Raw genomic sequence first — 24,960 nt, forward strand, 5'->3', positions numbered from 1 at the left:
CTAGGAGGGTGTAGAGGCGGCGCAGCTAAATGCGGATGATGGATGGTAGCTGATGGGAGAATCACCTAAATGATGTTTCATAGATGTTCGTGGAATCGCTGCAAAATAATCAGCGCCTATCTGGGGTCGTACTGAGTAGTAATATTCTTACATTGCCCTGCTCAGGCTTACAGATGAGGCCGACAAAAGGCTGTGTCGATGACCTCTGCGCATGGTCCAACTGCGATTGGATGATCCAGGGGAATATGACTTCCAGCTCTGGGCTTCCCTGTTCATCCTCTGTCAGTGAGTGTCTGACTACACCATTGAACTGGACTATAACTATGTTGCTGCGATCTTGGAGATAAGGACCTTGAGTGCGAACGACCTCACGAAGACATATGAGAGTAGTAAGAATCAGGAGAGTGCGATCGTGTCCCCGCAGGTGATGGTGATTTGGAGGGTACCGTTTTTGGTTTAACAGGGGAGGTGCGAACAGGTTTGGCAGGTAAGGGATGGAACTCCCATCTCTGCCAGCTGTAAACAAAACAATATGAGAATGCGAGAGATAGTAGAATATCAAATACAACGCACTTATTCAGGTCATCGTCATCATCATTTCTGCGCTGCTCTCTCTCCTGCTCCTTATCTCTTTCCTTCTCCATCCGAATCGCCACGCGCTTGCCATCCAGACGAGGTTCCAGTCATGTTTAGGACACACGGACCACAGCATGCATGGTTAGTTTGCAAATGTCGGTGTTGAAGTGCTTGAGAGGTGTGTGAGATGGGTGGTAGAAGCAAAGACGTGACATCGTGTTGTTTTGTAAGGGTGAAAAGGACGTCCTCTTGCAGTTGGTGGAAGATAGACTGAACAACTCGGCAAAAATGAATCCAAACAAATGCTCAAATCAGCAGAGGTTCGCGTCCCCGCAGGTGACGGTGTAGTATAATACTGTTGTTAGTAAAGAAAATGAAAGTGTTGCTGGTACAACTGTACGACAGAGATAAATTCCTGAGGGCAGGGAAGTAATAACATCAACATGTCAATGGTATACTACATAGATACAGAGTTTTATGAATATATTACTGAGGAATGTATTAGCAGAGTGCTGCGATGGTCAAAGAGACGAAAGAATCACCTGAACGCGGATTTGGTCAGATGCGCACTGGATGACCTACCTGCTGGTGCATCTCCCTTACACGAAGAAACATGTCTGTGTCGATGGTGTCAACAATGAAGTGATCGAGGGGGTTGCCGCCTGAATCCTGTACTAGGAGTGCCCCACGAATGATTGATTGTACCGAGAAGAACTCGGCCTTTGTGCGTGGTTGTGCACGAACTCTGAAAAGGTTAAGCTGCTTGTCCTGTCGAAGTCGTGGCCCTGTCGGAGCGTCAAAGGGGTGGATGAGAGCAAGGGGAAATAAGTCATTCCCAATGGCGCATTGAAAAAGGAAGACTAAACGTCCAAGGATGACGCCATTCTGTGTCCGGATGAAGACACAGTCAAAACGCGATGTGTTGAAGAATTGAGGACTGCACCAGAGATAGGCAGTATTCTGTTTCCAGTCTACCAGGGATTCGTAGTTGACGCGTAGGAATCAATACTCGGTAACCTGTTTCAAATCAGTATAGTAGTAACAAAAGGCTGGATTGAACGAACGTACAGTATCATCTGATTGTAAGTGGATTCTTCTTCCATTCGGCAGTGGAATGTTGCAGGCAGGTAGAAAGACATTTAAGAAAGCATTCAGTTTGATGCGAAAGTTGGTGAATTCGACATCGGTCTTGTGCGCATTCTCGATGGAACAGAAGGTCTGCACAGCTTGTCTTGATCCCATTCTCACGTGTTGTGACCGATCTAAAGTACTAATATCCACGTCAATGTCGGTATTTTCATCGTCATCTAACAAATCATCGTTCTCGTCATCTGATTTCTGCTGCATATATTCATCAAAGTCCAAAATACGACGATCAATGTCATCAGCTACAAGTATCCAGTGATCGATGCGAAGAATCTGATTATGTAGATAATATACAGGATGTTAATTAGTAGGGAATCACAAATGCCATTGATGCTTACCTGCTCCACAATGTTTTTGAAGTTTGTCCGGTTCAAGTACCAGTCCTTCAAGGGCCCATGCATTTGCTCGTTCGGTTTGGTGTTGTAATTGCGCGAGGCATCTTTAGCCTCGATGTCGTCGAATATATGTGTCGTCATGTGCAGTTTCGGAAAGTCCCAATTCTTCAAGTTGTCATCGGCGGTTTGAGTCATGTATTGCTGCTGATGTGTCAAGTAGGGTTATCAACTAATTACAATACACATACCTTCATGAGTGCTGTGAATGCTTGGACAGTATGTCTCCCCTCCTCGATTGTATTCGTTGTGTGAACCTCCATAGCAGCGTACATGTCCATTTCGAGGTAGAGGCATACACACCGTAAGAGAAAATAACCAAGTGGAGAATCATTCTCGGTCAAGACGTCATGCGTGGTGTAAATTATCATCTGAAAGAGAAAACGTTAGTAACCAGGGCGACCGCACAAGTTTGCGAACCTTAGAGATGTCCTCGTGGACAGAGCTGTCCGTAAATGTAATGCTGACAACCTGGTTTGGGTGCTTGAGATTTCACCAGCGCGGAAAATTTTCGAATCTAATACATATTAATATCGAGCATCAGATAAGGGACGACTCAAAAAGAACAAACTGTTACAAGTAACATCGGCTACATGGCCCCCCTATCATTTTTCCCCTTCGTCCTCGCCCTCGTATGCCTCCGGCTCGTACTTCTCTACCGACTATCCGTTGACCGGATCCTCGGGACCGTTCCCGTCCCTCATCCCCCTCCTATCGCACCAACGTGTGCACGTGCCTTCGGGCTATGACTCGTTCTGACTCGTGCCACCAATGTGGCTTTCCTTATCTTGTCTTATCTTTCCTTTGACTCGTGCTTGCTGCACATTGTATCATTTACCGTTGGCTCGTTCCAATGTTTCTCGGTCTCATTCCGCATTCGACCTTACATCACTAATCAGGCTCTGCTACCAGCGTACCTATACCCTTTCCGTTTCCCCTTTGCCCTTACCTACAGTACGGTAGCCTTGCCCTTAACCCTTTCCACTTAGTATAAGTAGTCGGTCACTCTGTACTAGATTCCCTAACTTGAATCTACTCAATCTTCCCTCGAACATACTTCCCTCTGAAGCCCCCTCAGCTTCAGTCTCTAGTATCTTTTTCTTAGGTGCTCATCGCGCCTAAGTCTACCTCGATCGACTACTCATCGTTCGGACAAGACTGTCCTTACTTTGAGAACGTCAGTGACTTTGAAGACATTCGTCTTAGAAGTCACGTGACACGCGCGTCTCTGATATCTGCCGACTCGACGTCGCCAGTCTCAGTCGCTACACCGGACCCTTCCGGTTACGTCACGAACATTAGCGGACGACGCCCCTCTTAGGGCTCCGCATAACAGATCTATTTGAGTGCGTAACAAAAGATTCAAGTTTCCTTTTTGCGCCCTGCCATCCGCACGGCCCATTAACCGACAGACACCACGACTACCTGGATCCCGAAGTACCCTTGGGAACGTGATCCCAACCCTCCGGACTCCGAAGAAGAAGAATCGGAAGAAGACCACACGTCCTCCGACGAGTTTCCCGACGAACAACCGTACGGCAACCTCAACTCGAACCCTGGAACAAGAATGTCCGGAGGCCCCACCCAACAACCGACAGTGGTCGTATCCAGGCCTGAACTAAAGGCTGGAGTACCACAGAACTATGATGGAAGCATCGATGATGCCGAGCGCTGGATGTACTCGGTGGAGACATACTTCCTCATCAACTCGACGATCTACAGCTCCGACCAAACCAAGGTCGCTGTTGCACTCCAGTATATGAACGATGGAGACGCCCGCGTCTGGGCCGATACCTTCTACTGAGCAGCCTTCGACAAACCTGCCATTGACTTCGGTAGCTGGAAGGACTTCAAGAAGGCTTTCATCGAATCCTTCCACCCGATCGACCGGATGACTGAGGCTCTAACTGTTACGACGGTAAGTCGCGTGCGAACTGGGATGATCTAACAGCGACGATCACGACAGTGATACCACGTGCTGAGAGTCCGAGGTCGGCTCCCACAGAAGAGTAGGAGTTGCATACGTTTGCGGAGGCGAACGATAATAGCGGTTTACAGGCAGAAGGGGTCTCAAGTCCTTCTGAAGGTACGGATCTGATGTCGAGCAGGTAGCTTTAGCAAGACAAGGAGTTCAAGGTAAAACCCAGTAGGATTAAAGTAAGGAACATCTACTTTAATCGTCGACCTTATATAAGGCTACTCTATCGATCTAAGCTCAGCTTGAAGCTGGGTTCTAATCTGCTTATCTATCGAGTCAGAGATACCATGCATGAGGCAGGCTTCTATCAGTACATGAGGCAACACGAGGCTTGCCTTCTATCTTGATAACATATATAGGTCTTCTAGACCTATGTCGTCATATCATGTAAGCGATCCAGATCGCTTACCTAATCTGGCATCTTCCGGACTTCTCTTCTATTCATCATCTATCATCAAGGCCTAAAGGCCCGGTTATCGTATCATTGCCGTGCGAGGTGGCAGAGGGCTGGTCGAGTAGCTGGGGGCTCACGTAGTGACTGTAACACTAACCAAGCTTCATGGTTTGAGCCAAACCAGCGACGTGATGCCCTACATCGCGACGTTCAAGACCCTGTCATCCACTGCTAGTCTCAAGCAGGACGTCGCCCTCATTCACTTCTTCGAACGAGGGTTGAAACCAGGACTTCGAACCGCCATCTACGGGAAGGAGGTCGTCCCCACCACCATCGACAAGTGGTACACTGCCGCGACACAGTTGGAAGCCAACTACAAGCGATCAAGAGCAGTTGTGCCCAACAACAGATCGGTACGCCCTTCCGGCCACCGGCACGTCCCAAAGCCTCAGGTCCGCCAACGCGATCCTGACGCTATGGACGTCGATCGTTCCCTCACGCCCGAGGAACGACAGAAGTGCTTCGATAAAGGCCTTTGCTTCAAATGCAAGGAGAAGGGCCATCGAGCAAACGACTCCCGGTTCCACCCGAAGGTGCGCCGAGGAGACAAGAACGACGAAGAAGACAAAGGCAAGAAGCCAAGCAAGTCTGGCGTCCGCCAGCTTGACGAGTCTTCTGACGAGGAAGACATGGAAGTCAACCTTGTCAAAAGAAAGGATTTTTAAAGAGAGGGCTTGTCGAATGGTCAATTCCCTCTATCTGCGCATTGTATACTAAAGCTGTTGGTAAATCCAACGAGTTTCGTGTCCCGGTGACACTTTTCTCTTCTTGCAGTGCCAAAACCGTTCAGTCGACCGCCATCATCGACTCAGGGGCAGGTGGGACCTTCATTAGCTATGACTTCGTCAAGCGAAATGGGATCCGGACCCACCTACTCAAGAAACCCTTCCGGATCACCACAGTAGACGGAAGCCCGTCCTCGGCAGGACAGGTAACCCAATACTGCATGCTATTCATTCGTCTCGATCGGAGACTTATGTATGGAAAGTTCAACGTAACAAAACTTTCCAAGCATGATGATCTACTTTTTGGAAAACCTTGGCTTAGTGCCATGATGCCCAATATCGACTGGAAGGCCAACACGATCTCCCTGCCTGCGACCAATAGGTCAAAGGAGGTGGAGAGGGAACTCAACGCCTCCCGGCGAGAAAGCAAGGCCAAGCCATATCTCTTTCGTGGAGAAAAAGCTGTCCTAGAAGAACTCGACGATGAGGACTTTTCGCCCCTCAAGCGACTCCCTGAAGGCACTCAACATTGCCTCGAAGAAATCAAGAAACGCAAGAAGCGTAACAGGAAGAAGACGGCACCAATCATCGTGCCCTTCGAAGACACCGACTTCAACACCATGGACGATGTCTGGGTCGGACAGACCCATCTCACGGATAAAGTTGAGGAGATCTCCACTTACCCCCTCACTGACGATGAAGTTCTAGTGGAATATGCTTCGGACGGAACATCCGTCCGGATCATTGAGAACATCTCTTTCGATACCCCGCTTACCAAGGACGGGACCTCGAAGAAAGAAATCCGGAAGGCTCTCCATCGACGAGCAAAACCTCTCCGGAACCTCTGGATCCTTGCTTCCCAGCAGGACTACACGAAGACCTCCAACAAAGCTCAAGAGTTTGCCATGGAGGACGCACAGGAGAAGAAGAAGAAATCATTCGAAGAACTGGTACCTTCCTATCTTCATGATTTTGCTGACATCTTCGCAAAGGACGGTCTAAACAAACTCCCTCCCTCACGACCGGGAGTAGACCACAAGATCGAAACAAAGGAAGGCTTCATTCCAAAGTCTTCTCGAGCCTACCCGCTCTCACCAAAGGAAACCGACGCTGTCAAAGCATTTTTGGACGAACACCTCGCCAAAGATTTCATCCAACCCTCGAAGTCTCCTCAAGCTGCTGGATTCTTCTTTGTCGGCAAGAAGGACGGGTCTCTCCGCCCCTGCCAGGACTACCGATACATCAACGAATGGATGATCAAGAACGCGTACCCACTCCCTTTGATACCACCCTTGCTTGCGAAACTCAACAAGGCACAATGGTTCACAAAGGTCGACGTACGCTCGGGATACAACAATATCCTCATTCATCCCGACGATAGGTGGAAAGCCGCGTTCTCCACCTCATATGGGCTCTTTGAGCCCAAGGTAATGTTTTTTGGATTGTGCAATTCACCCGCCACCTTCCAAGCTTACATGAACCAGACATTTTCAGAAGAACTGAACGAAGGATGGTTAATCGTCTATATGGACGACATCCTGATCTTTTCAGATAACCTGGATGAACACCGGCAAAGGACCCGCCGAGTGTTGGAGAAACTCCGCAAAGAGTCTCTCTTCCTCAAACCCGAGAAATGTACTTTCGACTCTCAAGAAGTCGAGTACCTCGGTATGATCATTCGACCTGGACAGGTCGCTATGGACACTGCCAAGCTGAAAGGCATCAGCGAATGGCAACAACCCTCTTCGGTCAAGGACGTGCGGTCCTTCCTCGGATTCTGCAACTTCTACCGTCATTTCATTCCCCACTACTCCAACATCGCATGCCCTCTCCTAGACCTAACCAAGAAGGAGATCCCCTTCTCTTGGTCCGACTCCACCGAAGCTTCATTCCAACATCTGAAGAAGCTATTCACCACCGAACCGGTTCTGCGGAACCCCAATTCCTCGCGACAGTTTGCGCTTGCAACTGACGCTTCGCTCTTCGCAACCAGAGCAGTCTTGCTCCAGACAGATAGCAATGGGGATTACCACCCCTGCGGCTATCTCTCCCAGTCCCTCAACGCGGCCGAACGGAACTACGAGATCTACGACCGGGAACTCCTTGCCATCATCCGAGCCCTTCAGGCTTGGAGGCATTTCCTCGAAGGAAACCCTCACCCGGTCATTGTCTTCACGGATCACAAGAACCTGATCTATTTCCGCTCCGCACAACGACTCACCCGACGACAGGCCCGGTGGCACCTCACGCTCACCAACTTTGATCTGGAACTTCACCACGTTCCTGGAACAAAGCTCGCTGCACCGGATGCCTTATCTCGCCGTCCAGACCACGCTATAGCTGGTCAAGATAACGAAGATCGTATCCTCCTCCCCGACACCCTGTTCACCCGTCTAATTGACGCTGAACTCACAGACGAGTTTCAACGACTCTCTGACGACCCCTCCGACCAGACTGTGAAAACAGCCTTGGACGCCCTCTCCGGGGTGTGCGCACCCCCCATGAAGTCTGCACTTTCCGATTGGAGGTTCACCGATGGTGTTCTCTTCTATAAGGATCATGCCTACGTTCCCCCCGACCTCCGGCATCGCGTGTTGTCTCTACATCACGATCACCCAACTGCCGGGCACCCCGGACGTTCCGGTACCGAATGGAACGTCAAGAAATCCTACTGGTGGCCCGGAATGGGCTCCTTCATTAGGAAATACGTCGATGGCTGTGCCATGTGCCAGCAGATGAAGGTTAACACCCACCCCACGACACCTCCCCTCACCCCGATACCCTCCTTGGCCCTCCGGCCCTTCGCTCAGGTTTCGGTTGATTTAATCACTGACCTCCCCGAGAGCGCCGGCTATGATTCTGTCATGGTCGTGGTAGACCATGGGCTTACGAAGGGGGTAATTCTCTGCCCTTGCAGAAAAACCATCACAGCAGAAGGAGTAGCCGAACTTTTCTTCAAGAAAGTGTTCATGCGCTTCGGACTCTATGACAAGATCATCTCGGACCGAGGCCCCCAATTCGCCTCGAAGCTAGCAAAAGAGCTAGGACGACTCCTCGACTACCAAGTCGCACTTTCCACTGCCTACCACCCTCAGACAGATGGCCAGACCGAACGGCTCAACCAAGAGCTCGAAACCTACCTCCGGATCTACTGCCGGACGACCCCCTCCGAATGGGCAAAGCACTTGCCTATGGCCGAATTCGTTCATAACTCCCGACGACACTCCGCCAGAAATGCCTCCCCCTTCTATCTCATGATGGGCTACGAACCACGAGGCATCCCCCATCTCTTCCCCGACTCTACCCTACCAACTGCCGAAGACCAAGTCAAATCACTCGCCAAGATCCGCGAAGAAGCCCTTGCATGCCACAGCCTCGCACAGCAACGCATGGCTGATCGTTCCTATGGCCAGCATTACAAGCCATGGAACGTTGGTGATAAGGGATGGCTATCCGCCACGAACCTAATCACCGGATTCCCTTCTAGGAAACTCGCCCCGAAACGATATGGACCCTTCCCAATCCAGAAGGTCCTCTCCCCCATCACGTTCCAGCTAAAGCTGCCTGCCAGCTGGCGTATCCACCCCACGTTCCATGCCTCGGAACTTTCCTCCTATCAGGAGACAGACGTGCATGGACCAAATTTCACCGAACCCCCTCCTGATCTTATCGATGGAGAGGAACACTACGAAGTGGAAGCTATCCTCCAACACAAGGGTACCGGATCGCGTCGCCGGTACCTCGTGTCTTGGGTTGGCTATCCTGCCTCCGAACGAACGTGGCTCCCCGAAACAGAATTGAAGTCCGCAGCGGAGCTCCTGAAGGCGTATAAGAAGCGACTCAAGATCGCTTCAATCGCCATCTCATGTTGATCAACAACTGCCACCACAACTTCTCCTACCGCCCTCACTACACTAGGGCTGACCCCACCAGCGAACCCATCCACACCGATACCAAAACCTTCCATCGCCAACGAATCCGCAATCGCCACCGCCCCACGAAACCCAAACCCATCGACAAACAGAGACCCACTACCCAATACCCCACCTACGCCACTACCCAAGGAAAGACGCTTCACTATGTCGGCCTCAGCGTTGTCTGTTTCCTCGCACCGATCCGCTACCTCTCATGCGTCTGCCTCCGACCCCGACCCGACGAGCCAGCCAACGCATGGCCATGATAGGCCCTCCTACACCGTCTTTCGACGACCATCCCTTCGCTCAGTTGTCCAAGACAGGCAACGGGCCTACTGGGAAGCAGTCATCTGCGATCCCCAGTATGCAATCCGACTCGACAACTATCTCAACCGCACCAACGACGACATAACCATGAACCTCGTCCAGGCCTTCAGGGCCACCGACGCCCTCACCGGCGATATCGCCAGGATCGACCTGGCTAGGGAGACTTCCCTATCCACCGTCTCGACCAGATATAACCAAGGCAAGATCAAGCGAGCCTTGCTAAATCTGTTTGAGCTCAGGAACTTCCATGCCGCTGTCATGGCTGTCGAGGAGGAGCGGGCATTTAATCCCCCTCCCGACCCGCTTGCAGTCGTCGAGCGTGCTGTCTATGACAGAGCTCCGACCCCCTTCCTTCCCCAACTACCCCGCTCTGAATCACCAGAGCAGATCCCCAACATCACCCAGTTGACCAACCCCGAGATCGACCGTCTCTACGACGAATACAAACGCGAGCTCTATGCTCCACATAACCCCTCCCCCACCCTCGATGTCGACACCATCTCTATCATCATCCCAGAGTTGGATGAATGTCCTCCCGAACCACCCGTTATCAACCCCGACGATTGGGTACCTACTGAAGTGGTCCCACATCTCTCCATTGGTTCTCCGGAACCTCTTCCCACTCCGCAACGCCGAAATCGCCGTGCTCGTGCACGATCCATCCTGTCCCTAGGACTACCCCTCTCCCACGCGCATCGCCCGCGCACCCAGAACTTCACTAGGCACTATCCTCGCGAGGAAGCCCAGGAAGACGCCATCAACAACGCGCGTCGTGATGCCACCGAGACCACCCAGGTCTACTGCAGCAACGTTGTCTGCCGCCAGTGCCGTGTCTATGGACACAAACAGAAACACTGCGCGCAATACTTCTGCCGCATTTGTGGGCAATTTGCCCCAAAACATCTCACTCCCTTCTGCCCTCGACTCGACGGCAGAAAGATCCTTCGCTGTGGAACCTCTTCCGACCGGTTCTACAGGGACATGCAGCAGCTCGAAGCTGCGTATGACCAGGACGCCGCTCGCCTTGAGCAAGAACGCAAAGAGAATGCAATCGAAGCCGCCTCCTGGCTCGAAGATCTCGACTTCGACCCCGCGTGGTATAACAACCAGGACGACTACGTTCCCCTGGACGACGATTAAAGAGTTCGTGGAACTCTACCTTGAAACGGGGGTAATGTTACAAGTAACATCGGCTACATGGCCCCCCTATCATTTTTCCCCTTCGTCCTCGCCCTCGTATGCCTCCGGCTCGTACTTCTCTACCGACTATCCGTTGACCGGATCCTCGGGACCGTTCCCGTCCCTCATCCCCCTCCTATCGCACCAACGTGTGCACGTGCCTTCGGGCTATGACTCGTTCTGACTCGTGCCACCAATGTGGCTTTCCTTATCTTGTCTTATCTTTCCTTTGACTCGTGCTTGCTGCACATTGTATCATTTACCGTTGGCTCGTTCCAATGTTTCTCGGTCTCATTCCGCATTCGACCTTACATCACTAATCAGGCTCTGCTACCAGCGTACCTATACCCTTTCCGTTTCCCCTTTGCCCTTACCTACAGTACGGTAGCCTTGCCCTTAACCCTTTCCACTTAGTATAAGTAGTCGGTCACTCTGTACTAGATTCCCTAACTTGAATCTACTCAATCTTCCCTCGAACATACTTCCCTCTGAAGCCCCCTCAGCTTCAGTCTCTAGTATCTTTTTCTTAGGTGCTCATCGCGCCTAAGTCTACCTCGATCGACTACTCATCGTTCGGACAAGACTGTCCTTACTTTGAGAACGTCAGTGACTTTGAAGACATTCGTCTTAGAAGTCACGTGACACGCGCGTCTCTGATATCTGCCGACTCGACGTCGCCAGTCTCAGTCGCTACACCGGACCCTTCCGGTTACGTCACGAACATTAGCGGACGACGCCCCTCTTAGGGCTCCGCATAACAGATCTATTTGAGTGCGTAACACAAACTGATTGTCAACTTGCGATACTTTTCCCCTTCCGAGAGTTACAACGTATTTCTGCAGTTCAACCCAGAGATGGCGTGACCAGAGCCCACCATGATTGAAATGACAATGGTCATGTGACAATGCTCGAAACACGCAGGTGAATGCTACTGCCCAGAATGCATTCTAATAAATTAAGACAATGAATCTTTAATATTGACATGTAGAAATACTCACTCACATCAATCAAACGAAGTGCTTGTTCTTTCAAAAGTTCCTCTCTTTCTTCGAAGGTGTCTTTCACACGCGCAGCATTTATAACTGCTTGCGACTCATTCGATGTTCGCCGATGATATGATTTTGAAGTGTCCCACAGGTCGTCTCGGGGAACTAAACAAATGGGGCATGGCCAAAGACTCATGATTCCTTGAGTAAGCGACATGACAGATCTTGTAATGATACCATTAAGCTATTCACAACTGTAATAACGAAATAAATACTCACTGTTCTTCAAAATCAGCTGATAGAATGAGGATACAGAGAAAGAACCAGCGCGTGATACCGTCTAGACATTCGAACCACTGCCCCGTTTGCGATTTTGAGGCTAACGAAGAGATAATCCTGGCAAATGACTTGTGCCAGACAGTATTTTTAAAGTCTACCCAGCTGGGCTTTCCGGAGTGTAATTTTTCGTCCTTGACCTATGTAAACTGCATCAGCAGCACTAACAGCGAGTCACTAAAGGAAACTGCACAATCGGCAGCCATCCCACCACATACCCGCCACCTGTACCTCGCCCGTTTCGAATTGCAGTCGGTAAGTTTGCTAAACGAGCGTAGACCGGATACCCTTTTGCGGTACCGAAGGAGGAGAGTTTCGTCTTATCCGCGTAGAGTATATATGCCAGTGGCTTCGCACCTGGAGGGAGTTGCAACTGCAAAGTAATGATACATTGAAATAAGGACACAATAAATAACTACAAAGTATCGTCACATACTTGCACATCCCAAATATCTCGCGCAGTGAAAGGCTCATCAACAAAAGAAACAAATGCATTACCATCAAACTTCGACAGGTGGTGTGCATCAAACGTGAAGTATGGAAAGAGGCGGGGATTCCGAAGCATATCGGCAGCCAACTCCCAAAGGTCTCGGTAATGTACGTCGTATTCCCGTAGTTCCTCATCTCCAGCAAACGGGATCGAGATCACTTCCTTCGTAAACTATACTTCATAATACTTTGTCAGACTCATTTAAAGTAGAAGTAGGATATATCACCTTTGTAATGCGGTGTGAGGCTGCCTCCCACATGTTGTGGATATCCTTGTGGTTTTTGAACGTGAACTTCTCCTTGCCCACAGCACAGCGGTGACATAGCTTGATGAACCGATCAGATTGTTGGTTGTTAAAGCCGACCTCGAGCATGATCTCGGCAATTTCGAATTCGAGCCGAGATTTGAACGGACGCCAAGGTTGGCCATCAGGTGGGGGGGCAAGGAATTCTGAGGCACAACGCTCAAAGCTATCAAAGACGTATACCTTGGCCTCGATGCCGCTACTTGGATGATACTCGATCTTGATGTCGTCTTGATTGAAGGTGGGGACTGCAGCCACAACTTCCAGTTCATTAAGTGCAGAAGGGCCTGTATTGAATAGGGTACACGGCCCAAGTGTTAGTGAGATCAACGAAAACAATTAAGTGTTGACAACTCACCTGGACCGGTCACTGGATCATCATGACCGAAGTCCACATCGAGGAATTCTGCGTGATTTTGCGTTTCAACTGTGAGTTTGTGAGCGCCGTAGATAGCATAACAAAAACAAAATACTATGACATACTTGGTACAGGGATGATACGAATAGCTGATTGAGGTTTGTCGAGTCTCGATGACGAATCTGATGCTGTATTTTGATACAATTAGCTTCGACGATACATTAAGACAAAGATAAAACAGACGCACCTTTCTCCTTGCGAATCGCATCTACAACCACCTGATCCCACTGTCTTTTGGCTGCCTTCGTCTCGCAAGCTTTGTGGTGGGTGGTCCATCCTCATGGCTTGATATCCTGGTCGCATAAATTACAATACTTTGTGCGCTCTGGACCCATGTAGTTGACAGTATTGTACAGCGGTATGTAAACAGAGTTAAGGTGGGGAAATAGAGCAAGGAATGCGCTAGAACGCGAAGAGTGTACTGCAGGCGCTGATAACAGCTATGATCTAACGTTACAAAGGACTTGCAATATATTGAAACTCAGCCATCAGATTACCTTATCATTTCAGGAGGCATTTCAATTGATTTCAATGGCATGCAAACAGCGTGTCAACATCACGTCATTGCAACCACTTTCGGAAATTTCTGACAATGGCCGTTCAAAACATCGAGCGGAGTTTAAACACCGCTCGGAGGTGCTTCTATCCAGGCCATTTTCCTGCGAGTGGCTATATTGGTGACACACCAGCGGTTTTGGAGTTTTGCACTATGCAAGATTTGTTTTGAAATGTTAGTGATAAAGTTGGCATTCTTACTATACATTTTGACGCAGTAAAAATGAAAAAAATTGGATGAGTGGCCAAATCCTAGGCAAAATTCTACATTTTATGAATCATTTTGACGTTGTAAAAGAAAGACATTTAACCGACAGCAAGATCTGAAGAAAAATGATCGAACATTTTGATTCAAATCTTACATGGGGTGAGATTTGAGAAAAATTTGAAATAAAAATTTTAAAACACATTTTACCTGTTGGAAAGGAGTTTTACCCCCATGTAAGATTTGAATCAAAATGTTCGATCATTTTTCTTCAGATCTTGCTGTCGGTTAAATGTCTTTCTTTGACAACGTCAAAATGATTCATAAAATGTAGAATTTTGCCTAGGATTTGGCCACTCATCCAATTTTTTCATTTTTACTGCGTCAAAATGTATAGTAAGAATGCCAACTTTATCACTAACATTTCAAAACAAATCTTGCATAGTGCAAAACTCCAAAACCGCCGGTGTGTGATGAAGAACTGGAGAAGCAGCGCTTCTAGAGTCATTAATGAAAACATACCTCTGAATTAGCGTCATCATTACCGACCTCCTTCCAGGTTAACATTGATGCAGATGTATCACACTCCTGTATTCAAGGCGATAGCACGTCAAGAGAAGGCGGGTGTCCATGCGAGTAAATTCAAGTCGTTGTCTTCAGGTCTGCTCTGTTCCCATATTTAAAATTTAATGTCTAGCATGTCTGCGACACATTCCTTCGTGTCCGAATTGAGTTTGCTATTTGCCATGATGGCAAGAAGTTTGCCGGATGGCGAATACCGAACACAGTTGACCCAAGTACTGAACTTCTTTGCATCTGCCATGTTGCAGCGACCATCATTAATATTACTTGGACGAGATACTCCCCACTTCTCCATGCCAGATGATGATTCACCACCGCTTGCTATCAATTGCCCATCTCATGATACCGCCAATGGCCGCACTTTATGGCAATTCCCCTCCATCTTCTTCAATATAATGCCTGTCGTCAAGTCCCACAGACGAAGCATCCTGTCGTACGAGCCGGTGATCATTCATTGTCCTTCAGGGGACATTACGACTGAGGTTGTGGCGCTTTCATGATCTTCCCTCAACTTTCGATTAGGAACGAGATCCGACATTTTACTGACGCCGTGTCGAACGTCGAGGTGGACTTCACGGAGGGATTGTGGACACCACCAAGTTGCTCATCGACGTGGAATCATCCTAATGTGCATACTATGGATAATAAATTCTGTCGTCGGTGATTTTCAAACACCTAAGATACTCTAGGCAATGCTGATACATTATGTTCGGACCTGTGGCTCGGGAAGTGCTTGCCTTCGGAACTGTTTCTTTCACTGTGTTTGGTTCGGTGTGTCACCGAGTTAACTGGAATATTAATATGTCGCAATTGAATTATCTCAAACAGGGCTTTGGACTACTTTCCAGCCAGCAGGCACTGTCAACGCTTTCGAATCAGGGCATGTGTAGTATGTATCTGGTTATCATCACTGGCACCATTAATTGCTTTCTTAATTTCGCTACCGCGGACACTGGATCGTTTGGCATGGATGGATCTTCTTAGTGCAGCAGTCATTGCCATAGCTGGTTTCATTGCAATATTAATGATTGGAGCAGGGCTGAACCCAGTTCCTGGACTGTCGACCGTAACTGCCTCCAAATCCTGTGGGTACCTTCTTATGTCTTCGAGTAACTTGCGTTGCTTATCTGCTCATTAGGTTTTTGCATATGCAGGTACGGAATTTTGCGATGTTAATCAACGTTCCTAAATACTTTACTAGGACACTTCATGTATGACTTTTTGGGCACGATATTCTGAAACTGACCTACAACAGGTTCTTTATTCTGGTATCTGAGATGCGTAAACCCGAGGACACTCCTGTACTCGATGTTGTGACTGAAGGCCATTTTCAGGCAGCATGGTGTCTACAGGACTTCGCTACAGTATTCTATGTTGTTTTCAGTGGAGTCATGTATGTCTACATTGGAAACACAGTCCAGTCCCTGGTCCTCTTTTCTCTTCCTCCGGTATGGGCAAAGGCAGTGTTTGCCATTGCTCTCCCAAATTTTCTGTTGTCAGTGATGCCTTGCTGTTTGGTCTAGTCCTCACTATTTCTCTATTCCGGGTTATACACTTATACAGCTACAAAGCTTGTGTTTGTTCGAATATTTCGTCATTCAGAGTACGTCCATTCGCATACCTTACTCGGTTGGATGGTTTGGACTCTGCTGTGTTTTGCAGGCTCAGCTATGGCTGTAATTCTTGCCATCGCAGTTCCGATATTTTCCTACCTAATCGGCATCATGGCAGCCCTCTGCCGCATGGTACATGTATGGTTTGGCCGGATTCTTCTGGTTGCATGACGCATATCATCTCGAGGGTGGCATGGACGGGCTCAAATGACGACCAATCGGGACAACACTCGCAGTGTTGACTATAATTTCCGGCATTTTCATCTGTGTCGCTGGGACTTATGTGTCGATAAAGGTCAGTGTTCGTGTCTTCGCATCCGACACTCATCTGATTAATATTGATGATAGCTCATTGCTGAAGCCTACGCCAATAGCCAAGTTGGGAGACCGTTCATTTGCTAGAGGTAGTTTCATTGTGGCGTAATGTGTAGTCCATGTCGAGTCCTTTAAATTTCATCTTTAGAGCTTTTCCTAGGACATGACCAGCTTGCATCGTCAATAGTCCATGATACATGCTCGATGCATTCCAAATGCGCTAGTTGCCGAACTGATCTGGGACATTCATATCAGTGATTTTAGCTTCATAATGATAGGTGGCTGTGGACACCGTGTTCGACTCAGACTGGGAAGAATGCCTTTGACGGTGGCTCACTGGTAAGTAGGCGCAATAAGCGCACTGGTAAACTCGTGCGAATATTATGTAAAAGTGTCAACCGTCTCTCTTTGCAGCCCCACTAAGTCTTTGTAATTTTCAAATTTCTCCCCTTATACTATTTGCGTGCTGCTACATAGCAAAGAACAACTACTATAAGTGAACCGGTGACCGTTGGCCATTCCCGTCCTATTACTCGTCACCTACCCCGTCAACGACAACCACAGTATATGTGCGTTGCTGTGGGTTGAAACCCATGCGTCCGACTTTCACTGGGTCTGCAGATCTGGGCATGGGGACAATTCAATCAATGTCAGCCTCCGAACATTGTCCCACCGTATATCATGTTGGTGAAACACGAAATCCCACAGTCCTCTTTATCAACGATCTACCTGTAAACGAGACAACATGCATGGCACCACTCACGATCTTTGTCGTTCATACACTGACTCCATCCACACATTGTCCTTTGATCCAGTACCGTCGACAGGATCTCCGACTCTTAATCTTCTGGCCCGAACAATCGTCGGCCACCATCCGTCATGGATCACATCTCATCCGTCCAATAAATTCCTCATATATACAGGGCTTGAACAGGCAGATGGAGAGGTTGCCGCGATCAAGTATGGCTGGAGTGGAACCGTCGAAGAAGGAGAAGTGGTGGCCAGGGCCAAGAGTGGTGGTGCAGACCCTTGCAGCCTTCTTGTCGCAGAGGACGAGCTTATCATTCGAAATGTAAGTCCCCAAAAAGTCAGCTCTACCTATTCTAATGTTCCCTTTCTTGCATCCGCGTCTGCATCTAGTACACCTCGGGCACAATCGTGACCCTTCCGATATCAACATTCGCCCCCTTACATACTCTTACCACACCCATGGACGCTTTTGATGCCATTTGAGCTTGTAGGTTGGACAAAACTCGTCAATCTTCATCTCACCCCCATCAAATCATCCTCAATCCACTGAACCAAACGGAGCAAGAGCTCCTTGTCCCAGATTTAGGTACAGACAAGGTCTGGAGACTCACTGAACGGAATGATGGCAAGTGGTCCATTCGCGATCACATTGACTTTGAAGCAGGGGGTGGCCCACGACATATCACAGCTCGAGGTGTGTCACTAACCTCTACTCTTAAAACTTTGTTGATTATCATAACAGGAAATACCCTTTACACACTACTGGAGCTCACCTCAAAGCTTGCTGTACATACCTTCCCGCTGCTTCCGGTGCCCCCTGCTCGTCTTACTTCTCTGTTCACACTTTCTGCATTACCGATACCGGATACCATGTTCGCAGCGGAAATTCTACTACCCAAACCCAACACATCCTTCCCTGAAACATTCATCTACACACCGAACAGAAATGACCCTCATTCAGAGGGTTACACGATTGCAATATTCTCTCTTGCTGCCAGAGAGGGTCAGCCAGAGCTTGTGAACGAAGTGCGTACAGGGCTAATTCATGTCCGGGGAATGGTGTTTGGAGGTGACGAAGATAAGTATCTGGTTGTAGGTGGTGTGGAAGGTGGCGGAGTGAAGGGTATTTGAGAGGATTGATAGTGGCAAGGGACTCCAAGAAATTGCGAAGCTCGGTGAAGACATTGTGGCCCATGGGCCATCCCACTGGCTTCTTGTGGCACCGAGAAGTCAAGATGTGAATTGGTGGACATACATCTGCTCGCCAGCTGGAGTGTAGCATTTATGGTGTCTGTCACACCAGGTCGAGGATACCAGTTGTGTAGTACGGCAAAACAGTACATGAACAGCTGAAATCCCGATGATATATGATGCATTGATGTGACGAGGATGATTCGTAGAGAATGTGGAAATGTTTAAGCCAATACCACTGGGAATATCCTCACAGCTGGGGGATTTTCATGTGATCACAGCGAGATTTCATCGGAATCCGATATGGTGCGCGGAGATACTAAGGAAGAAGCTCGATCGAGAGAACCAGAGGGTCACTGAAACCGCCCTTCTGGCGCAAAACAGTCCGAAGGGGCGGTTTTAGGGATGTTCTCGAGAGAACTGTAGATTGGCATGTTCTATTATATAATTAAATATAGTCATATGTTGATAAAGTATGTCCGCTAGTATATAAGAAATGTGAAAACAATTGATTTTTCAATGAGTACTCTTACCACATCCGAATCTCAAAGCGACATGTCGGCCAACACTCAGCTGGTTGTCAACACATTCGATCGTAGCGGATGTCTCATCGATTTCATCACCAATGGTAAGCACGTCAAATAGATTATGCAATACTTACCTCTAATGTGGCTGTGCCAGTTTGCCTATATATGGTAGGCACGTCGTGGGACGACCTCAACGCGGCCCGGACCGATGGATCCAAGTTCGAGAAACTGATGAAACGTCTTCGAGCACGCTTAGTATACACAGCTAGCAGTGCCACAATCATGGCGGTGTAGATGAGGAATCTTGACTAGACGTGAAAACACTTAAAACAAAAGGGTGCTCAACAGCAAGACCGGGATACGAGACAACGACTCGACCCAAGGGACAACCACTGAGAGAAGTTCCTCGAAATAAAGTGGAGGGAAACTCTATGAGCTAGGCGGGCGCTAACAGGCGCAAGAAGATAACGCGCGCGAAGGCTTGTGTACGCGAGGCAAAGGCGTGCGAGATGCGCGCGTGAGCGGGAGGTTCGAGAATGCGCACGCGCGAAGCGAAGGCGCGCCTTGAGCGTTAAGGGAAAGGTCCTATTGAGGAGTGAATGCCCAGATGGATGATTGACAGGAGAATAAGATCTTATAACAAGTGAGGAGGTGATCTATACACTTTCCAGTACACAAAGATAAGGGGAAAGTAAGTCCCAGAACCAAAGGAAACCCTTCTGTATTTAAGAATGGAGATGGCGCACTTCCGAGCACGCTCCCGAACCGAGTAACCATATCAACTCTAATTATAACTAAGTTTAAATAAACTTTCTATAAGTAGCGCAGATGTCGGACCGAAGATTTTATTAGTTCAATGGATAAGATAGAAATAATGCACCAGCGAATCAGTAAGGACATGGGACAGATGGACGGACGATAGCGCGAAGACCTATGAGGAGGTGCGCAAAGCGCGCATATAGCGTGTGTGTAGGTAAGGCGCGCCTAAGTGCGCGCGAGTTCGGATAAGGCGCGCGCGAGTGCGCGCGAGACTGGTACTTAGGAGTAGAGCTGTAACATATAGGAATGTATGGGTAAAGGCCGTATATTCGGCATTGAGACGCGCGAGTCTCTACATCTCCTGGGGACTTACATTCTGAGTGTCCCCACTCAGTGCTATAGCGCGGGATCTTGGACTTAGAGAGGTGGTGATAGACAGGGATCAGGTGATCGCGAGAGTAGGGCCGTCCTTTGATGATCGCGAGCATCAATGATGTAATCGGAGGAGATGTTGATAAGAAGATGGACGCGTTCTCGCGATCTCTTGACTTCTTTGTTATCAATCTTTCACCATGCCTACTTTCACTGTTGCTATGTTGAACTCTACTCCTTCCCCTGAGCCTGTTCCAGTGGCGCAAGGGCTTCCTGAGGACGTGCCTATGGGTGACGCTAGCGCGGAATCCGATACTGACTGCCTCTTCACCGCTTGGGCCTCCATCCTAGTCTCCCTGGAAGGATGCGTGATGTCCGTGCCTGAACTCAAGCTGGAACTCCTCGAGGATCAAGAGATGTGGTTGCGCGAGTGGTATTCAGTACTGGTGAGTGCACTTACATGTATTGGTCTTGGTTGTGGACTGACACTCCTAGGCTACTCTGAACGGTTGTTCTACGCGCGCGGGTGTGTTGGCGGTGGCGCTGGAGATGGACGACAAAAGCGCGGAGTTGTTAAAGCAGGGGCGGAAGAGTTGTAAGGAGATTGAGGTGGTCGTGAAGGATTGGAAGGCGAAGGCGATTGCGTCAGTTCCTCAGACACCTCCCATGCAAGCTGCGCGCGCCACTGGTGCGTCCGAAATCGAGGCGCGCGCCACTGACGCGTCTGGTACTGATGCCAGCAAGAAGGTGCGCCTTCTGTTTCCTGTTGGCATGCCACTCTATTAACATGTTTGGTTGCGCTAGCTGCGCGCCGGGCACATGTCTGTGAACAAGGCGCGGCGCTGTGGCACCTGCATTGCCAAGGACATTGACTGTGGAGGCGCGCCTGGTCGCCGGTGCCCTCCTTGCGATGTGTCCAAGCGCGCTTGCACTTTCTGTAAGTCGCGCCTCTTGTCTTATTATTGGCGCGCGCCACTGACTGCTGTGGATTAGCTAAGCGCAACCTTACTGATGCGCCTAAGGCGCACCCGCGCAAACCGATGCCCAAGCGCCCTATCGCAGAGTCTGCAAAGGAAAACGCTTCCTCTATTGCGGTTGAGGATGAAGAAGAATCCGAGGAGTCGGGGATGGATGTGGAGATTGTTGGAGAGCGCTCTGTGGAGGAGAAGGTCGTGCGCGCCTCGTGCGATATTCCTGTGTGCGCCGTTGGTCCTTTGGCGTCTGGTTCTGCGCCTAAGGGAAAGGACAAGTTCAAGGATCCAGCGGTGGAGTTGAAAGAGGCGCGCGCGGAATCTGCGCGTTTGAAGGAGGAAAATGCGCACTTGCGCACTTCCACTCTCCAGATGCGCCAGTATGCGTGCGCCCAACAGGCGGATCTCCTCAACTATTCCAACAAGTTTTTCGCCATGTCCAACGCGTGGGCTGAATTGGAGAGGCAGATCAACGACTCCCTTAAGTAGATGCACCTCTCTTTTGTTTTTCTTGTCTCCTAGGCGCCAATGCGCCTGTGTACTCCTTCTGAGCGCCAATGCGCCTGTACAATATATCTTGTGTTGCCTTGTCCATGTCCATGTCCTTATCTGATTCACTGGGCTTAAGAAATTAAAATGAATAGTATGTAAGTAAATGACAAGCGCGCGACGAGATCAAGGTAATGCAATGGACTTTACTGATTTTCTGTGGGGTGCGCGCCCGTCTTGTCTTCTTCGTGCGCCTTCCATCATCTATTCCTGCCATGTTGCGCCATGCGCGCCGAGGCGATGACGCGCGCGCGCTTGAATGAAAGTTAGAAAAAAAAGTGCGCGGCGCCGCGCGCACGTTAGAAAGTGAAAGTCTAATGAGGTGATTATGCGTGCGCTATACAATTAAGATAGTGATCAGTATGTACTTGCAGGGTATTAGCGTGTTTCTTGGTGCATTTGATATATTCTAGAGTCTGTGGGGTTTATGTGCAGGCAATGCGCGTTATATGAACAAATGATATGAGAGATATCACCGGACGAAACCCGGGGTAAAACTGAGAGTATGTACTTAATGAAATATTTTTGTGTTCTTCGTATTATCTGGTGTTTTTGTTTTTATGTTTTTGAGGGATGCACGTTCGCGTGAATATGATTGGGTGATGCGCGGGCGCGTGGAATATGGTCGCGCGCGCTAATCGTCTTGCGCGCGCTTGGGCTCATCTTCATCGGGTTCTACAGTTTCATACGCTTCTAGTTCGTCGATACTCTCGTCGTCTACTCCAGTCATTTCGGTTACCGATACGCGCTCCTCGCTACGCGGGTAGTAAGGAATGACGCGAAATGCGGCGAACCGAAGTTTTGATATTGCGCCGTCCAACTCGGCCAACATATATGAGCCTCCCTTCGTGCGACGCACTACGATCATAGGTCCCAAATAGCGTGGCTTCGTCTTCTTGCTCAGCTCGTATTCGACCTTCGAGTTGCATACCAATACTAAGGCGCCGGGTTCGAAGTCATGCGATTTGATAGACGCACAGAAGCGTCTCTCAAAATCGCGTATGGACTTGTAGCGCGCCACGACTACTTTATCCCTAATCGCGTTAATATCCTCTACGCGCTTCTGCAATTGGCGCGCGCGCCATGCTATAAGGTCAGTGGTGGTGAACGCGCCTCGATTTGGTAAGGGCGCGAGGAACGTCGCTTCTGCAAGATCAAAGGGAAATATTGGCTCGACGCCATGCATCATGAAATAGGGCGATAAACCCGTCGCTTTATGAATGGTGACGCGCTCGGCCCAGAAAACTGAATGAACTACCTGATACCAGCGAGAATAATCTCCGTTGCAGCTTTTAATGATGGCCTCCTGGACATCGCGGTGTCGTCTTTCGACTATACCATTTGCCTGAGAATTATATGGCGAGATGCGGATCGGGTGAATCCCGTATTTGCGCGCAAGCTCGTCTACTGCGAGCCTATATGCGGGCGCGTTGTCCATCACTATCTCTGTGATCGGGCCCCACCTACACAAGAGCTCCTCGAAAATAAAAGCAGTTAGCGTGTTAGTATTCTCTTTGTGCAGCATGCGCCATTCTGGATACGACGTTAGCGCGCATCGCGCTTGCACGAGGTATTCATATCCGCCTGCTCTGGGCATCTTCATCGTGTCGATGTGCGCTTTGCGAAATAGACCTCCTGGTATGGGGACGATTGGAGGAATATGCAGCCTCCTCGTTTGGCGAACTTGGCATTCGTGACACGTTTGTCCGTACCATTTGATGTCTTCGATGATGCGCGGCCACCAAAAGCGTAGCCGTAGGCGCGCGCTGACGGTATAGATACCCTTGTGCCCTAAGTTGTCATGCGCCTCCTTGAGAACGCGATAGTGCTTGTTTGGAGGTAACACAAGTTGATGTTTGCCGTGCGATGCTCTGCGCCATAGGTTGCCTTCCAGAACGAAATAACACGCCGCGTTGTTCATGAACTTCTCGAATTCTTCATCTGAAACGTCAGTGGGTCTTTCGCGTGTGGTAAGAAACTGTTCTATAGTGGTCATCAGCGTGTCTTGCGCGCGCGCCGCGTCCGAGCGTGGGATATCTGGTTCTGGTTCTTCCATCTGCGCGACATCAAAGTATACGCGCAACGCTGGTACGCGCGTGCTCTGCGAGATGAAACATGTGCGATGCGCTTCGTGGCGTATGTCACCCGAACCACCAGCTATACGATGCGTGCAATCGTTCAAAAGCGCGATAGCGAACGAGTATGCGCGATCAATCCAATCCTCATGATTATCGTCCTCTATGGGGTCTTCCTCAGCGACTGGTCTCCTTGAGAGACCATCAACGCCTTTATGCTTTTGCGCAGATACATGAACGAGTTTGAATGAAAATAAAAGGATACCCGCGATCCATCGGTTGATGGTCGCGTTAGGCTGCAAGTCCGGATTATTGATCATACCTTTGATATACTTCGCGTCTACCTCCACCGTCAGATTCTTCACCCCAAAGATGTATACGCGCACTGCGTTGAAGAGTCAGAAGAGTTCTAGCTTCGCTTGAGAGTAGCGCCTTTCCACATCGTTTAGCGCGATTGAGCCAAATCGATTTGGATAGCGCTTTCCGTCTTCACCTATCTGCAGCAATATGAATCCAACAGCGATATTGGAAGTATCGACTGCTAGAATGACTTCGCGCTCACTATCATAGTCAATGCGCCTTAGCGCAGGCGATTCTAGAATTGAGTCCTTCAGGGTCTGCACGGCTTGGCGCTGTTCAGGGCCAAATATAAATGGCGCGTCTTTCCTGGTGAGGTTAACTAGCGGGCGCGCGATGCGCGAGAAATCGCGAATGAATATGCGCAGGACGCCGCAAGTTCCTAAAAATCCACGCACTTGCGACTGATTGGTGGGTTCTGGCCAGTCGCGAATCTTCTGTACCTTGGATTCTTCTGGTACGTGCCCTTCAAATGTGCATTTGTGTCCGACGATGATTGCCGTAGGCGCGGCTAGAACAAACTTTGATGCGGATACGGTTGCGCCTACGTTCTCTAGGCGCTGTAGGATGCGATTGACAACGATGCAATGCTCCCAGATGAAGCGCCGGATTCCTGCGTTTTCGGGTATTGTCTCGTATGAACCGTCTTCGCACTGATTTGATCGGAACATCATCCACGAATGGCGACGTGAATTCTGGAATCTCGTGTTGCAGGATAAACGCGGTATCGCCTTGGTAAACCTGTACAGCATTAGCATGTCCTTGAGGAAGAGTGGTTAGCTGATGAGGACCCAAAGGTGTTCCAAAGGTCGTCAAGTCGCGCGAGTCTACGTGAAGCGTGTGCTGGTCATAACCTGAATATAAGTCCAATATTGCGTACACCGCATATCCAGCGAACACTTCTGCGAGAAGTT

General features: G+C 49.4%; 5 protein-coding genes across 5 annotated transcripts; 2 read left to right on the plus strand and 3 right to left on the minus strand.

Annotated features, from left to right (window-relative positions):
• Positions 1-1,134: 1,134 nt before the first annotated feature.
• On the minus strand, positions 1,135-1,575 carry F5891DRAFT_966100 (uncharacterized protein; the record flags this gene model as incomplete). The annotated part of the gene is made up of 1 exon (XM_041376211.1): positions 1,135-1,575. A coding segment is annotated over one exon (441 nt), but the record flags the coding sequence as incomplete, so codon positions are not given.
• Positions 1,576-1,578: 3 nt separating this feature from the next.
• Positions 1,579-2,485, minus strand: F5891DRAFT_966086 (uncharacterized protein; the record flags this gene model as incomplete). Its single annotated transcript, XM_041376209.1, has 3 exons — positions 1,579-1,995; positions 2,061-2,258; positions 2,306-2,485. The coding sequence occupies 3 exons, from the start codon at positions 2,483-2,485 to the stop codon at positions 1,579-1,581; spliced, it is 795 nt and encodes a 264-aa protein (XP_041217202.1).
• Positions 2,486-11,473: 8,988 nt separating this feature from the next.
• On the minus strand, positions 11,474-13,038 carry F5891DRAFT_920355 (uncharacterized protein; the record flags this gene model as incomplete). Its single annotated transcript, XM_041373770.1, has 6 exons — positions 11,474-11,638; positions 11,694-11,901; positions 11,957-12,153; positions 12,207-12,386; positions 12,450-12,674; positions 12,730-13,038. Coding segments are annotated over 6 exons (1,284 nt in total), but the record flags the coding sequence as incomplete, so codon positions are not given.
• Positions 13,039-15,844: 2,806 nt separating this feature from the next.
• Positions 15,845-16,657, plus strand: F5891DRAFT_1075351 (uncharacterized protein; the record flags this gene model as incomplete). The annotated part of the gene is made up of 6 exons (XM_041363373.1): positions 15,845-15,868; positions 15,902-16,066; positions 16,091-16,261; positions 16,299-16,368; positions 16,417-16,475; positions 16,529-16,657. 6 exons carry the CDS (start codon positions 15,845-15,847, stop codon positions 16,580-16,582), a joined length of 543 nt encoding a protein of 180 aa, XP_041217204.1. The 3' UTR covers positions 16,583-16,657.
• Positions 16,658-17,240: 583 nt separating this feature from the next.
• F5891DRAFT_1217221 (Lactonase, 7-bladed beta-propeller-domain-containing protein) lies at positions 17,241-18,376 on the plus strand (the record flags this gene model as incomplete). The annotated part of the gene is made up of 3 exons (XM_041369333.1): positions 17,241-17,653; positions 17,737-17,939; positions 17,988-18,376. 3 exons carry the CDS (start codon positions 17,241-17,243, stop codon positions 18,374-18,376), a joined length of 1,005 nt encoding a protein of 334 aa, XP_041217205.1.
• Positions 18,377-24,960: the final 6,584 nt, after the last annotated feature.

The sequence above is a fragment of the Suillus fuscotomentosus genome (assembly GCF_016647785.1).
Source record: "Suillus fuscotomentosus strain FC203 chromosome Unknown F5891scaffold_177, whole genome shotgun sequence".
Taxonomy (NCBI): domain Eukaryota; kingdom Fungi; phylum Basidiomycota; class Agaricomycetes; order Boletales; family Suillaceae; genus Suillus; species Suillus fuscotomentosus.